The 17,328-nt window shown below is 41.0% G+C and overlaps 1 protein-coding gene across 1 annotated transcript in view; it reads right to left on the bottom strand.

Annotated features, from left to right (window-relative positions):
* cacna2d4 (calcium voltage-gated channel auxiliary subunit alpha2delta 4) overlaps window positions 1–17,328 on the bottom strand; it is a 177,337-nt gene that overhangs the window by 48,606 nt on the left and 111,403 nt on the right. The window contains exons 28-31 of the mRNA XM_033038369.1: window positions 6,611–6,672; window positions 2,707–2,721; window positions 839–883; window positions 665–727 (exon numbers count right to left, since the gene is read on the bottom strand). Coding sequence (XP_032894260.1) covers window positions 665–727; window positions 839–883; window positions 2,707–2,721; window positions 6,611–6,672 — 185 coding nt within the window. The remainder of the gene's footprint in view (window positions 1–664; window positions 728–838; window positions 884–2,706; window positions 2,722–6,610; window positions 6,673–17,328) is intronic.

The following is a 17,328-nucleotide window of genomic DNA, read 5'->3' as shown; positions in this document are numbered from 1 at the left end:
GTGCAGGAGGAGGCCATTCGACCCTTCGAGCCAGCACCGCCATTCATTGTGATCATGGCTGAACGGCCACAATCAATAACCGGTGCCTGCCTTCTCCCCATATCCCTTGAGCTCTATCCAACTCTCTCTTAAATCCATCCAATGATTTGGCCTCCACTGCCCTCTGTGGCAGGGAATTCCACAAATTGGCAGGGAATTCCACAAATTCAATATTCATGGCTGATCATCCACAATCAGCACCCTGTTCCTGCCTTCTCTCCATATCCCATGACTCCGCGATTTTTAAGAGCTCTATCTAACTCTCTCTTGAAAGCATCCAGAGAATTGGCATCCAGAGAATTCTGAGGCAGAGAATTTCACAGATTCACAACTCTCTGGATGAAAAACATATTATTACTTTCCTTCACTGACAGTAGAAATGCTAAGAACAAAGCACTCTCCATGTGCTCGGACATGGCCATCACTAAACTTGAATGTTTGTAACATTGAAAAGAATTACCAATAAACATTTGCAATAGGTTAAGTATTTATAATACCAGTGACATACTCCTTTCACATTTCAAAGTGGATTTGCAAGAACATGAATTAATACATACAACTGTTGTAAAATATCTCACCATGTTCAATTTACCTTCTTTCTGCTTCATATTAACACAACACTTACATCTTCCACTTTGCCGGAGATCAGAATGAATCCATTGTTATCCACTAAGAAACAGTTTAGTGCCTGCATGATAAATATAAAACTATAGTTCATTTGAGATGTTTCTTGAATTTTTTTCAAAACATATTAAAAAAATCCTTTGTCTAGCGTAATAATGGATGGATTGTAACTCACATCATCTTCACAGCTGATGGGGCATCTTCCTTCAATATCGCTGCACTGAAAATGAGGTGAAAATATAAATAAGTCCAGCATAAATGAGTCAAAATGTTGTTCTAATTTAACAAATCATTTGTTCTTTTATTAAACATTTTAAAAATCTTTTACAAATCTATAACTGGACCAACATTGTTTCATTGTAAGAAAAATGAGGCATGACCTTCCTTTTTAAAAATCAATAAGCAAGATCATTTTTCAACAGCCTTTATCAACAGTGACCAGTCTGCACCCAATATGGTTAAGAGACTTGTTGTCTCTGAATTATGCTATTTATGTATGGTAGTTGTTTTGGAAACATATAGAAAATAGGTGCAGGAGTAGGCCATTCGGCCCTTCGAGCCTGCACCGCCATTCAATATGATCATGGCTGATCATCCAACTCAGTATCCTGTACCTGCCTTCTCTCCATACCCCCTGATCCCTTTAGCCACAAGGGCCACATCTAACTCCCTCTTAAATATAGCCAATGAACTGGCCTCAACTACCTTCTGTGGCAGAGAATTCCAGAGACTCACCACTCTCTGTGTGAAAAATGTTTTTCTCATCTCGGTCCTAAAAGATTTCCCCCTTATCCTTAAACTGTGACCCCTTGTTCTGGACTTCCCCAACATCGGGAACAATCTTCCGGCATCTAGCCTGTCCAACCCCTTAAGAATTTTGTACGTTTCTATAAGATCCCCCCTCAATCTTCTAAATTCTAGCGAGTACAAGCCGAGTCTATCCAGTCTTTCTTCATATGAAAGTCCTGACATCCCAGGAATCAGTCTGGTGAACCTTCTCTGCACCCCCTCTGTGGCAATAATGTCTTTCTTGCCATTATCTGTCCTAGTGTGTAGAAATTCAGCCTATTCTGGCTAAAGTAATCAAGGGGACAATGTGGTGGCTTGGTTGTATCCACGTGTGTACACTTGAAGCCAAATGTCTATTGCACATGTTTATCAGGCCAAATTATACCCTTTTGTGCTAAAATATGCTTTCTAGCTGTAATAGTGGAATTATGTATTCCATGTCCATGTTTTTCTTTGACTTGGTGACTATTATTTTAGAAATGCTGGTCATCATATCTTTGGTGAATAATTGTGTTGCAAAAATCTGTTATCTTGAAAAACCCAATTGATAAAGTTGGGAGAAAGTTACTGAAAAAGACTGTATTTTGACAAATACAGTCCAAGCATTAAGTAGCTTTATAAAAAATAAATTCTAGTTAACAACACAAATAGAATTATTATAAACATAAATGCATTTGTTAACATTTTAATATTAACTTATTAGCTTATTTTAATGTTAAAATAAGTAATTTTTCTCCATCTAAAGTATTCTGCAGCAGCTTGTATGAAATAACCTGTCTTGTAATGCTACTTTGTCATTAGATAGAAGGGAGAAAATTTAGATGGATTTGAAATGATAATGAAATATATGTAATATCTCAGTCATCTGGGATCATGTCAGCTTGCTTCTATTCCAGTTCTCTTGGATGGAACTTGTTTTTACGTTGGTTTCATTGCCATTAACCAGCAGTACCAGATAAAGACAAAACAATAGCTGTCTCAGGCTGCAGCTCTGTTATCCCTGACACACATTTATTCCACCAAAGATAGACACACAATGCTGGATCAACTCAGCGGGACAGGCACCATCTGAATAGAAAGAATAGGTGGCGTTTCGGGTCGGAACCCTTCTTCAGACTCTCGACCCGAATTGTCGCCCATTCCTTCTACCCAGAGAAGCTGTCGGAGTTACTCCAGCACTGTGCGTTTATCTTCAGTGTAAACCAGCATCTGCAGTTCCTTCCTACACATTTATTCCACCAAAATTCCACTTACATCAGTGTCATTGGACTGCAGAGCAGAAACAGGCAGGGGAAGCAGTAGGATGCAAGAAGAGGAAAACAAGTATAAACCAGGTTATAGACCAGTGTAAATCAATATAATCTGCTATACCAACATACATGAATAGACACTTCAAAGCAAACTGATCTTTTTTATTCTGGATTTTAAATCATGTATTGTGTTTTTTTGTATATAATTTCTAAGTGCTAATTCATGCTTTGATGTGATATACTAAGATTTGATATGTATTTTATGGTGTTTTTATATGCAATGTATTTTATGTAATGTCTGGACCTTGAGTCCGAAATAAATAAAGTTGAATAATATCACAGCATATTAATCAAATATCGAGTTAAAATCAAACTGCACCAACATATAACATTCCACAACAAGCTTTTACACAACACTCATCAAGTGTTCACTAAATGGTGGCCGATTAGGAAAAGGGGAGATGCAGCGAGACTTGGGTGTCATGGTACACCAGTCATTGAAAGTAGGCATGCAGGTGCAGCAGGCAGTGAAGAAAGCCAATGGTATGTTAGCATTCATAGCAAAAGGATTTGAGTATAGGAGCAGGGAGGTTCTACTGCAGTTGTACAGGGTCTTGGTGAGACCACACCTGGAGTATTGCGTACCGTTTTATCTCCAAATCCGAGGAAAGACATTCTTGCCATAGAGGGAGTACAGAGAAGGTTCACCAGACTGATTCCTGAGATGTCAGGACTTTCATATGAAGAAAGACTGGATAGACCCGGCTTGTACTCGCTAGAATTTAGGAGATTAAGGCGGGATCTTATAGAAACTTACAAAATTCTTAAGGGGTTGGACAGGCTAGATGCAGGAAGATTGTTCCCAATGTTGGGGAAGTCCAGGACAAGGGGTCACAGTTTGAGGATAGAGGGGAAATCCTTTAGGACCGAGATGAGAAAAACATTTTTCACACAGAGAGTGGTGAATCTCTGGAACTCTCTGCCACAGAAGGTAGTTGAGGCCAGTTCATTGGCTATATTTAAGAGGGAGTTAGATGTGGCCCTTGTGGCTAAAGGGATCAGGGGGTATGGAGAGAAGGCAGGTACAGGATACTGAGTTGGATGATCAGCCATGGTCATATTGAATGGCGGTGCAGGCTCAAAGGGCCGAATGGCCTATCCTGCACCTATTTTCTATGTTTCTATCAACATATCCGCCTTGGTGCAGTTCAAACAACATATCCTCCTTGGTGCAGTTCCTAGGCACACCTCCGGATCCACTGATCTGAAGACGACTATGAAATTCTCAGCAGTAAAATCTACTGACAGATATTTGTGCCGCTTGTTGCCATTATAGTGTCAACTCAATCCACACCTTCCTATACACGTACGAATGGACCTGGCCAAATTATTATTGTAGTATTAATATGTGCCCATGTTTGGTTCACTGCTCTGTTCACTTGCATGAGGCATCTTCATGGATGAACTATTAATTAAGATAGCAACCTCCGAGAGCGGGTGCCGTTACTTTTACAACTAACCATTTTTCCCTGATTATATGAAACCCAGAGATGAGGATACAAAATTAGATATTACCAGCATGAATTAGAAGGTTTTGCAATTAAAACAACACTGAAAAAACTGCAGAAATAAATCTGGCCACAGCAGATTGTTGAGATCCTGCATGTTTCAGTGGTGATGATTGTTTTTTGCTCAAGGAGAGAAACTCCCACTCTGCTCAGTGTAATCATCGCTGCAGATCACAGGAACTGCCTTAAAAGCTCATGCACAACACAATATTAAATTATCAGCAGGCATTCCCATGGAAACTATTTGGTTTCAACAGCTTATGTACATGCCTTAATAAGGCCCTTTATTATCTTCCATTTTTAATGCAATAATTTTTAATATAGAAGCATCCTAAAATAACATACATCAGGCATTCAGACTTCAGAATATGCTTTGGAATATCCTTAAGCTAAATAGCTAATGGATCTTATCGTAACAGACCAAAGAATTCCATGTTATGTTTTCTGCACTGCGAGGAAGAAAATTTATATCAAAGTGTTCAGAGTTCTCACCATTTAAAATGTAATATTATAATATATTCCTGAGAATTTCATTTGCAAAGGAGAAGCCAAATGAATGAATACAGTGGACCAATAACTCTGAAGCTGAAAAACAAGACGGTTTCCTCAACAAAAACAGGAAGTGCTGGAATCACTCAGCAGGTCAGGCAGTATCTGCGGCAGGAGAATCAATTGGCGATTTGGATCTGGGGGCCCTTTGGCCGAATAGCTTTTTAAAAAACCTTTAAAAGGGGAAAGCTAAAACATAATTTGGCTACGATATGAGGAACGGCAACCCCTTGTAAAGTAACATTTCAAGATCCAGTCAAAGGAGAAAAGAACGAGAAAAACTAAAGGCGACCTATTTAGAAAATATCAAGCAGTGGCAAGGAGCCACAGTACGGAAATATTTCAGAAACCCCAAGGCACCACATACTGGAGGGGCATCTGGAAGTGTACCTGATGAGTGAAGTGGTCATGGGAATATTAGCACCGATGGTACTAGCAGGAACATCCACTGCCTTTTGAAGCTGGAAGTTTTATATTGTTACTATTCTTTATTGGGAAGAACTATTTCCCAACATTGTTTTTTTCGTCTATCTCTGATTTCAGGGTATTATGTCTCTTTACACTAGACATGCCGTGTATGGAAGTGCATATCTGCTCTAACAGCTTCAAAAACCTTGACAATCTCAACTATGCTATCCCTTTACCTTCTGCATTCCAGGAACACACACCTCAAATCTAGGACACCTGGCCAGATTATACACAACACTCCAGGTATGGTCTAACTGTGATTTCTACAGCTGTTGATATTGTTAGTATTATTCTCTCACTTTGAATATAAGGGTTCTTCCCAGCAATATTCCTTTGATTAATTGTTGTACCTCACCAGTACGTTATAAACCTCTGCGCATGGATCCCATTGATTTCTTTCACAGTTCCTAGCTTTTTTACACTTTAAATAATTCAGTATAGTCCTTGGATATATAATGACATCACTGCTGCCTATGTTGAAATCTATTCATCATGGTTTTGTCTATTTGCCTAAACTATCAATGTTGCAATATAATGTTATGTTCTTAACTATACTACTTAATATTCCATCAATATTTGTGGAATTGCATGTGGATATATAACTATTATACCAATGTGCCATGTATTTCGAGCAAAGAATTTCTCCTCGGACAAAAGTGCTGGAGAAACTCAGCGGGTGCAGCAGCATCTATGGAGCGAAGGAAATAGGCAAAGTTTTGGGCCGAAACCCTTCCGTGGGGGGGAATGATTGAGGAAGATACAATAGTGCCATTGAAGAAACTTTTGGATAGGCATGTGTATATGTGGGGAATGGAGGGATATGGATTATGTGCAAGCAGATGAGAGTTGGTCTTGGTATCACATTCAGAACAGTTCCTGTGGGCTGAAGGGCCTGATCACGTGCTGTACTGCTCTGGCTAATATGCCTTCATTGGAAATATTGTTATTTCATTATTTTGATACACAAAATAGCATACAATGAGAAAAATCTATATAATCAAGGAGACATGGTCTTTTTTATAAATTTACTCCAGATTACAAATGATATAATTACTGTTTTAATTACTAAATACATTATTAATAATTTGTGAATTGCTAATTCTGAATATGACTCGTCAGTCAAATTTAATTTATTGAATCAATAGATTGTAAGAATGGTGCTTCATACAAATTAAATTAAAAATATCCACTCTGTGACAACTAGATAAAATTAGCTAGAAATGATCCTCAGGCCTTTGTAAGAGCAGACTAAAAATTAAAAGAAATGCAACCTGTATGAAGTAACTGGAGGAGTCACATAACTACTCAAAATTCACTTTTTACCTGTTGTGTAATTGCCCAGAATCTCCGCCGCATTAATGCGAGGTTAATCTGCACGCCGACTGCTGCAAAATAAGATTTATAAAACAAACAAAGTTATAAGACAATAATCGCGTTCCTTTCCTGTAATGATTACAAGTTTTGACAGCGCAGGATGAAAGATGGAGTATGGTGTACAATTTTGGTCGCCTAATTATAGGAAGGATGTCAACAAAATAGAGAGAGTACAGAGGAGATTTACTAGAATGTTGCCTGGGTTTCAGCAACTAAGTTACAGAGAAAGGTTGAACAAGTTAGGTCTTTATTCTTTGGAGCGCAGAAGGTTAAGGGGGGACTTGATAGAGGTCTTTAAAATGATGAGAGGGATAGACAGAGTTGACGTGGATAAGCTTTTCCCATTGAGAGTAGGGAAGATTCAAACAAGAGGACATGACTTGAGAATTAAGGGGCAGAAGTTTAGGGGTAACATGAAAGATGTCAAATAGCCTGACCAGCTCGGGGAGGACTCTGCTAGCAAGTCAGAATCTCCAGGAATGATGCACCGTTTTCTGAAGATGGACCCATCACCAATTTAACACTGAACAAAAGAAAATACCAGTGATGAAGAGGAGGAAAAGACCCATCCAGGACCACACAGGAGAGCATGAGCATCGTAACTGAAGCAACTTGTTGGTGGGAAACACAAGCGAAGATGTTAAAGAGATCAAGGTGTGCCCTCCAAGAGAGCATTTGGCAGCTGAAGATGGGCCCACGGTGGGTGCCGGAGGTTGGACTTAAGATGAAGAATAGGAGCAAAGTAAGAAACTTACAAAATTCTTAAGGGGTTGGACAGGCTAGATGCAGGAAGATTGCTCCCGATGTTGGGGAAGTCCAGGACAAGGGGTCACAGCTTAAGGATAAGGGGGAAATCCTTTAAAACCGAGATGAGAAGAACTTTTTTCACACAGAGAGTGGTGAATCTCTGGAACTCTCTGCCACAGAGGGTAGTCGAGGCCAGTTCATTGGCTATATTTAAGAGGGAGTTAGATGTGGCCCTTGTGGCTAAGGGGATCAGAGGGTATGGAGAGAAGGCAGGTACGGGATACTGAGTTGGATGATCAGCCATGATCATATTGAATGGCGGTGCAGGCTCGAAGGGCCGAATGGCCTACTCCTGCACCTAATTTCTATGTTTCTATGTTTCTATGAGGGGGAACTTCTTTACTCAGAGAGTGGTAGCTGTGTGGAATGAGCTTCCAGTGGAGGTGGTGGAGGCAGGTTCGATTTTATCATTTAAAAATAAATTGGATAGTTATATGGACGGGAAAGGAATGGTGGGTTATGGTCTGAGTGCAGGTAGATGGGACTAGGGGAGAATAAGTGTTCGGCGCGGACTAGAAGGGCCGAGATGGCCTGTTTCCGTGCTGTAATTGTTATATGGTTATATGGTTAAATAATTGACACTGGGGAAAGATCGGAAGGGCTGGTGAAGGAAATCACTGCTGTGCAGTTAGAGAATACTGAAGCAGGTTTGTCGTCTTATTCGTAGGCAGCCCCTTGGGATCTAGCGTGATTTTCGTTCACTCCAATTCTGTGGGAACTGAGATGACAAATGAGACCAATGTGGGGACTGCAGACGGTTCACAGACAGGGTGAGAGATGTTGGAAGAGACATGTAGGTGCTTAGTTTGTCGGGTAGTGCATTCTTGGCACCAAAGAAACATAGACAATAGGTGCAGGAGTAGGCCATTCGGCCCTTCGAGCCTGCACCGCCATTCAATATGATCATGGCTGATCACCCAACTCAGTATCCTGTACCTGCCTTCTCTCCATACCCCCTGATCCCTTTAGCCACAAGGGCCACATCTAACTCCCTCTTAAATATAGCCAATGAACTGGCCTCAACTACATTCTGCGGCAGAGAATTCCAGAGATTCACCACTCTCTGTGTGAAAAATGTTTTTCTCATCTCAGTCCTAAAAGATTTCCCTTTTATCCTAAAACTGTGACCCCTTGTTCTGGACTTCCCCAACATCGGGAACAATCTTCCTGCATCTAGCCTGTCCAACCCCTAAACAATTTTGTAAGTTTCTATAAGATCCCCCCTCAATCTTCTAAATTCTAGCGAGTACAAGCCGAGTCTATCCAGTCTTTCTTCATATGAAAGTCCTGACATCCCAGGAATCAGTCTGGTTTATGCTGGGTGCTAGTCCCAAACCTACTTTATCAAACCTAAATGGTCGCGAGGCAGAAATTCTTAAGAGTCAACTTGGATTTGTTGTTTTCTCAACTATGCTATGAGCGTACTTTCATCTTTTCCACTATCTGTCCGGTAATGTCTTGCTATTTCTGAGCTTAGAGTGTCAGCATGAGGAGCCTGGTGTCAGGCTTAAAATCTTGGCCCCAGAAGCCAGCTCGTAAAGGATTGTATGTGACTGGCAGCGGCACTGTTTATGTCAATGGTGAGCGCCGTTAGTTGAAGACAAGTGGTTACAATGGTGGGAGAAGGGAAGAAATTTGATGTTCCCAGGCCATGAGAAACCAGAGAGGCTGATGTAGGATAATACCCAGTGAAGGCATGTTCTATGTGGAAGAGGACCATAGGGATTCTCCGGGATCATAGCCAGCATTTCTGGAAGGAGGTTGGCTCGATATATCTGTAAGAAGTAACAGTAAAGGGGCTGTCCCACTGCGGCGACCTAATTCGCGAGTTCTGGCGAATTTGCCCTTGACTCATACTCGCAGTATGGTCGACACGAGGTCTTATGAGGTCTTTGTAACACTCCTTCATGCTCGAGAGTAGTCCCCGTGTACTCAAGGCCTCAGCTAGGTTGCGGCATATTTTTCAACATGTTGAAAAATGCCCGCGAGTAAAAAAAGGTTGCCATGGAAAAAAATCGATACTTTTTTTACTCGTAGGTTTAGTCGTAGTAGGTTGGCATGTTATTTGTAGATAATCAAGGGTAGTCGAGGGTAGTCATAGATAGTCTTCATCATAGTTGAAGGGAGGCCGAAGGGAAGTCGAAGGAGATCGAAGGAGGTTGTCTTCACTCTCCACTATTCGGTGTCCAATTTTCCTGAAGTTAGTCGTAGCTAGTCAAAGCTAGTCTTCAACATAGTCGAAGGAGGTTGAAGGAGGTCTTCAAAATGACATTTTTTCAAACTCTCCTAAACTCTTCTAAACTCGCCAATTAGGTCGCCCAAGTGGGACAGCCCCTTTATGAATATAGTCTATTTTAGCAATCACAGGAAAAATATGAAAATAAATATCAACCAAAAAATGATAAAATGTGATATCTGCCAGGTGCCAGGGCATCCACAAATGTGTGCAGTTGTTCTGCTTCATGATAACCCTATTATCAAATGTACAACACTTTTGATTTGGAAATTAAAAAATCTGGAAATGCTACAAATATGAATAAAATCAGAAAAGACTGGAAACACACGTCAAGCAGCATTTATGTAAAGGAAATGAGCTAACGTTTCAGGACCGATAATTACAGGTACCAAACACAACACATTAATTGTTTCACTTCCAAAGATGACCTGCCTGAAGAAAGGTCCTAACCTGAAATATCACTGATCCATCTCGTCTGGAGATTCTGCCTGACCCATTGAGTTACTCCAGCGTTTAGTAAACCAGCATCTGCTGTTCCTAGTGTCTCCAACTGACCTGCTGAGTCTTTCCAGTAGTTTATCCTTTTAATTTGGAGCTGTCTGAACAAAATTCTCGCCCTCTTTGTGAAATGAGTTTACCAATTCTCAGCATTTAAAAAAATTCTATAAACAGGTTTAATTTTGCTAATTGCATTGTTGACTGTTGTCCCTCAAATTTTTTTTTTCCAAATAAAAACCATTAAGGGGCTGTCCCACTGTACGAGGTAATTCAAGAGTTTCCCCTGATTCGAACTCGGAGAATTACAGTAATGGCCGCTCGTCGGTACTCGGGGCTCTCGTGAACATTTTTCAACATGTTGAAAAATCTTCACGAGCTTACCGCGTTTCCCTAGTACCTGCCGTCAGCGTTACGAGCCGCTAAGAGACGTCCCGAGCTCCGACGTACCCGCTACGTACATTGTACGTGCTTACCACGAGTTTGATTTTTTTTTAAACTCGGGAGAGCTCTTGAATGACCTCGTACAGTGGGACAGGGCCTTTACTCCATTTGAGTGGAAGGTATCAGATATGTTTGTCAAACTAAAATCAATACAAGCATTCAATCAAAACATTTAAAACTAACATTTTCATAAATTAAAGGAAGTTCAATAGTCTACCCGAGGAATGATAAACAATTCAGCCTCGCATCAGAAATCTGTATTGGGACATAGAAGAATTTACCAAAGTTAGGCAATTTTGATGGCCCAAATTTTCTCTAATGGGGCCTGGCTGCCAAAGCTTTTCACCATGTTTGGCAGGTCCTTGAACTTACCTTCATCAGATCCAGAAGGCCATCTCACTATTGCAACTAGTCGCAGATTGATACATCAGTACCCAGGTGGTGGGCAGAATCTCCAACTCCATAATCATTTAACATGGATGGACCAGAACAAAGCAAACCTTTCATTGGAAGTGAAACTTAGCCATTCTCAAAACTGGCAATGATTTTGGAGCCTTAATTTATATTTGTTTATTTGGCACACATATTTCTCCTTGCAAATATACGTTTTGGCACTATAAACGGATATAAACAGGGCAACGAGACTGATGGGTGGATGCTGGGTGCCACAAAGATTTGATGGATCAAATGGCCTCCTTCTATGTCCTAATGAATTATCAGAAAACCTGTCAAGTAGCAGCAATCAATGTCCTTCCACAATCCCTAAGAAAGTCATCTATCCATGTCACCAATTTGTAATGGCTTCACAAAGATCTCAAGGCATAGAAACTTGTGATTTATTTGTGAAACAGAACACTAGTTTCTTGCCTATCACTCAACTTTCCTACCATGATGCTAAAATCCCTGAAGAAAAATCCCTTTAACCACAAGCGATCAAGTAATGGTTAGCCTGAAGGCGCTGAGGCCTGGGGATGCTGTATTAAAAATAACATTTCTCAAAGTATCACTGTGTAATATGAATGCAATAACTTCAAATACACAAACCATTACCAGTGTTTGTAAGAATAATACCTACAAAAATATTTTGTTTAAAGTTTAGTATTTTTTAATTTAAAAAATAAGGTTTAACAGCGTTGAGGCATAATTCATCGTCCACATGAATCCAGACTGTGATCCTTCACTTTTCAGGTGTCCTTTAAGGCTGGTTCAGGCAGAAACCAGGCCCTTGCAGTGAGGAAGTTCTATCTCTACAATACCTGTGACACAGCAAAGCGACATGAATTGTGATGGTGGAGATTGGTCATTTGTCAGCTTTAAACCTTTTAAAATGTTCAAAATTATTTTGATTTTTAGATTATTTTAAGATTATTTTTTTTAAACCGTTGTCATTAATTGCATGTGACAGGTCTCAAATATTCAGACATTTAAAAACTAATTGAGTTAATTGGAAAGAATGGATATTGAAAAACAAATGGGAATATTTGTAAATAATTATATCATTAAAGGTTAAATATTAAAGCAAAATTAATTTTAAAAAATGATCTTCTTTCCCCTTTGTTGCTCTATTATCCTCATTGAAATCAGTGGGGTCTTGAGCTGAGACCCCAGGCCTGACCTGACACAGGCTGCAGGAACAAATCCAGAGCATAATGCTGGGGAAAGCCAGCAAGACCGTGACTCAACACAGAACACAAAGGCTGTGGGTGTTACAATGAGGAGCCAATGACTGTTTCAGTTTCTGGCCTCCCCCATGCACACCTTACACCCATATAATGCCCCAGACCCGATGCTTAAACAAATGAGCATTATAGACAATAGACAACAGGTGCAGGAGTAGGCCATTCGGCCCTTCGAGCCAGCACCGCCATTTAATGTGATCATGGCTGATCATCCCCAATCAGTAACGGGGGTTCCTGCCCTCTCCCCATATCCCCTGACTCCGCTATTTTTAAGAGCCCTATCTAGCTCTCTCTTGAAAGCATCCAGAGAACCCGCCTCCACCGTCCTCTGAGGCAGAGAATTCCACAGACTCACCACTCTCTGTGAGAAAAAGTGTTTCCTCGTCTCCGTTCTAAATGGCTTACTTCTTATTCTTAAACTGTGGCTCCTGGTTCTGGACTCCCCCAACATCGGGAACATGTTTCCTGCCTCTAGCGTGTCCAAGCACTTAACAATCTTATATGTTTCAATGAGATTCCCTCTCATCCTTCTATACTCCAGAGTGTACAAGCCCAGCTGCTCCATTCTCTCAGCATATGCCAGTCCCGCCATCCCGGAAATTAACCTTGTAAACCTACGCTGCACTCCCTCAGATAAATGGGCGAGCACAACGGGAAAGGCACTCAAGAAATGAGCAAAGGATTGTTCTGAGGAGTGGGGCCATTGATCGGGTAAGAAGCGTGGGAAGGGTTTGTCATTGGTGATTGGCTCCATTGGCTGTCTTAAAGTTTGCAGGATGTGGACATCAGGTTCCGGCCTTGGAGAATTATGTGATCACCATCTCAGGATATGCGGAGTTGGGATTAATATTTGGGAGCGTCTGTGAAGGGGAGCAAGGAGTAGAAGTGGGATGAGATATGCATAAGGCCGCTACTTGATGGGGGTGTGAGTTGGGTATTGAACTACATACACAGGTTGATCCAGGACTGTCCAATGACATTGGATCATATTGTCCATCCTCGGGCAATGTGATCCATGTTCTAATAATGGAAATCACGTCAAAGTCACAAGTTCAGAAGTACTTGACCAAATTTCAGGAGAAAGTGAAATGATCTGAAAATGATCAGGTATTGCGTTTTACTCAGGAAAAAAATGGTTTTAATTACAATTGAATTGGACTCCACAAATAGTGAAATTGGAAGATGTATCTGCAAGATGTACACTGATGAAAATGATGTCAAATAGATCTATCACTCATTGGATTCTCGTCCATCTAACTCAGGTGTCTGAATGGTTGCTTTGTCTTTCTGGACTGGCCAGTTCATACAACAGAACCCCTCCTTTGCGAGACTTACATACATATCTTTGCTGCCCTCAATTCTTAAATAGTATTAAACAGAATGGACTGCTGATGGAAAGCACTGGGTAAAAGTTAGTGAATTTCCTTGCTCAGGCTCGACCTGATGGCATGAAATAGCATGCAGTCTTGAATCAATGTTGAGGATTCCCAAGGTACTTGCTCCCATGTTTATACAACTCTGCTGCCACTCTAGATTTAGAGCCTAATGCCCCTGTCCCACTTAGGAAACCTGAACGGAAACCTCTGGAGACTTTGCGCCCCACCCAAGGTATCCATGCGGTTCCCGGAGGTTCCCGGAGGTTTTTGTCAGTCTCCCTACCTGCTTCCACTCCGGCAACCACCTGCAACCTCCACGGGAACCGCACGGAAACCTTGGGTGGGGCGCAAAGTCTCCAGAGGTTTCCGTTCAGGTTTCCTAAGTGGGACAGGGGCATTACTGGTGAAACAGGACATATAATGATAATGGAGGAGTCATTGACTGCAAGAATGATTTAAGCAGGCAGTTACTTGACTAGTCTGTGGGTAAACTCATCTGATTTTTGGACATCACCAAATATTTGTGAGCAGGTCTGATTGGGCTAGGGTGCTCTTTGTGTGCTTTGAAAATGAAAGTCACAACTATTTATTCATTAATTACGTTGTTCACATAGATTTCAAATGGTTTGAAATGATCACTATTATTTCTAAAGAACATTCTGCAGGACAATGATAAAATTCACTTTGTCTCACTTGGAGTATTTGCAGCTATTAAACAATTTGCAAATTGGGCTACGCTAGAAATAGAAACTGCACAAATGACAGTCTAAATAGGCCAACCATAAAACTGAGATTTCCCTGCAGTCCCATTAGTTAACCTCAGCTTGGCAGTCAGGAGGAAAGAATTACATCTGCGAATGGGGAAGGGGATTCCTGCAAGCGTCAACGTTTGCCTTGAGCAGGTGTCTGTCTGATCCACTGAGACAAATGAGGTCTGAATCTTCCTAAACTTTCATAAAAGAGAGCCCGGATTTAATGTTCCACACACGGTTGTGACGAAGAAAGAGAGGAATAAAATCTCATTTCAAAATTCGAATTGAGGATAAGATATTCCACCGAGATGTTCAATTTTAAATCTTGCTTCAACGTGGCTGTAATATATGCAATATCAATTTAGCACACAAGCCCAGTGTCATAGCCGAGTGCTTCAGATTCAACCTGATTACAGTGTTGTAATACATCAGACTCCGGGCAGAGAAAGATTTGCTCAAAATACAAAAGAGATAGCTTGTATCTCCCCAGGTTCTTTTATCTGCAGTTCATCGGTATATTTAACTGTAATGTTATTCAACTCAGCAACAGAAAATAAATCTGCACTCGTGATGTAGGATGAGCGATGACAGTCTATGGAAAAGGTAAGGCAATGTATTTATTTATTCATTTAGAAAGACACACATTCTGCATGTATCAAGGGATTAAATAACACTGTAATTATCAAAATAAAACTAAAGAGAGATCTAAATGTATGTATCTGTTTGAAATTTGCGAGAGAGGTATTTTATCAAATGTGAGAGAAAAAAAACTATTTGGGTTTGTGTTGGAGGGAGAATGTTCTCTCTGATATACGTATATTCATGTCAAAAGTGTGGTGTTAAGGAATCTACATTCGGCACTTGCAGTAAGTCTCTGACTGAAGTCGAAATGCAAGGCTTAAAGAACACGTACCTCAATTTGAAGAAGGGTTCCAACCCAATATGTCGGCTGTCCATTTCTCTCTGTTGATGCTGCCTGACCCGCTCTCTCCAGTCATGTTATGTACTGTTTCCAAGAAGCAAATGGTGTTTAAATGTTCCATCCCAGGTGTATTTCAGATGATTGCCTCCTTATACCTCAACAAAATGTGAGCAATTTGGTTTCACAGAATTCAAAGTAGACTGGTTTGAAGATTATCCGAGGGTATTTTTTCTCAAATATCTAAATGTAGTCCACAAATTTAATCTCATAATACATTTTTAGAGTTATGCTATTGCAAATTATTTTCAACTGGAGTGAAACATGAAAACAACTATTTTGGGGTTACTGTGGAAGGATGGTACTTTTGGAACAATGTCATGGAATTTTGAATGAACTGTCTTGAAAGCAAACATTTTGATCATTTTCCTACAACAAGTAAGTCATTCCATTGCAATGCTGGACCAGGATCATTAGTGGATATGTCTCTCACATCTTTCTGGCCCCTACTTTGGCATGAGCAGGCCACCCACACTTGACCTTGCTGCCACCTTTCTGAGGTCAAGGTTGGAATTCCTCAATCCTTCAGGTTTATGAGCGGACACAATCCCACTGATATTCCAGTCCTGTGATTCCCCCGATCATCAATGCCCCTGTAATTCTCTTGATCCCTGAGGCCCCACCTGTATCCCAAGCACACAACCCCATCGTACCCAAAGGATCTGATTGCTGCCCTCGACTCACAGCAATGCTTTTTTATATTGATCCTTGGGTGTAATACTGGGATCACCACCCCACCCCGATCACTCCAATTCATGGCTTCTTCAAGCCCAACACTGGCCTCTCCACTGTCTTGATAATTCTTCCACCTGCACCATCACTACAGAACAGTTTCCTCACATTTTCATCCCTGATTCTGACCCTCAGGTAACACATTTCTTAGGCCTGGTGCCTCTAGTGCAATTAAAATGTGTAGAGGGATCCCCATGAACAGAATGGTTATTAAGGCCCCATGACCCATTGTATGAAGAGCTGGAGATCCCCCCCCCCAGTGCTCTGGCTAAGAATTCTACCCACTCCCCACTTTAACCAATAATTGATTCACCTCTTCCAATCTTGGCCATTACATTTGGTGGATACATACATAGAAACATAGAAAATAGGTGCAGGAGTAGGCCATTCGGCCCTTCGAGCCTGCACCGCCATTCAATATGATCATGGCTGATCATCCAACTCAGTATCCTGTACCTGCTTTCTCTCCATACCCCCTGATCCCTTTAGCCACAAGGGCCACATCTAACTCCCTCTTAAATATAGCCAATGAACTGGCCTCAACTGCCTTCTGTGGCAGAGAATTCCAGAGATTCACCACTCTCTGTGTGAAAAATGTTTTCCTCATCTCGGTCCTAAAAGATTTCCCCCTTATCCTTAAACTGTGACCCCTTGTTCTGGACTTCCCCAACATCGGGAACAATCTTCCTGCATCTAGCCTGTCCAACCCCTTAAGAATTTTGTACGTTTCTATAAGATCCCCCCTCAATCTTCTAAATTCTAGCGAGTACAAGCCGAGTCTATCCAGTCTTTCTTCATATGAAAGTCCTGACATCCCAGGAATCAGTCTGGTGAACCTTCTCTGTACTCCCTCTATGGCAAGATACGATAGTCAGAGCATTATACAGCATGGAAATAGGCCATTCGGCCCAACTCATCCATGCCGATCAAGATGACCAACTAAACTAGTCCAATTTGCCTCTTTAGCCCATATCCCTCTGAACCTTTCCTATCCATCCATGTACCTATACAAATGTCTTTTAAATGTTGTTACTATACTTGCCTCAACTACTTCATCTGGCCTCTTATTCCATATAGCCACCACACATTATGTGATAAAGTTGCTGCTCAGCTTGCTATTAAATCCTTCTCCTCATCTTAAATCTATGCCCTTACTTCTTGAATCCC

The sequence above is a fragment of the Amblyraja radiata genome, chromosome 19 (assembly GCF_010909765.2).
Source record: "Amblyraja radiata isolate CabotCenter1 chromosome 19, sAmbRad1.1.pri, whole genome shotgun sequence".
NCBI classification, from domain to species: domain Eukaryota; kingdom Metazoa; phylum Chordata; class Chondrichthyes; order Rajiformes; family Rajidae; genus Amblyraja; species Amblyraja radiata.
The sequence above is the reverse complement of the archived record's forward strand: the minus strand, read 5'-3'. Positions and strand labels throughout refer to the sequence as shown.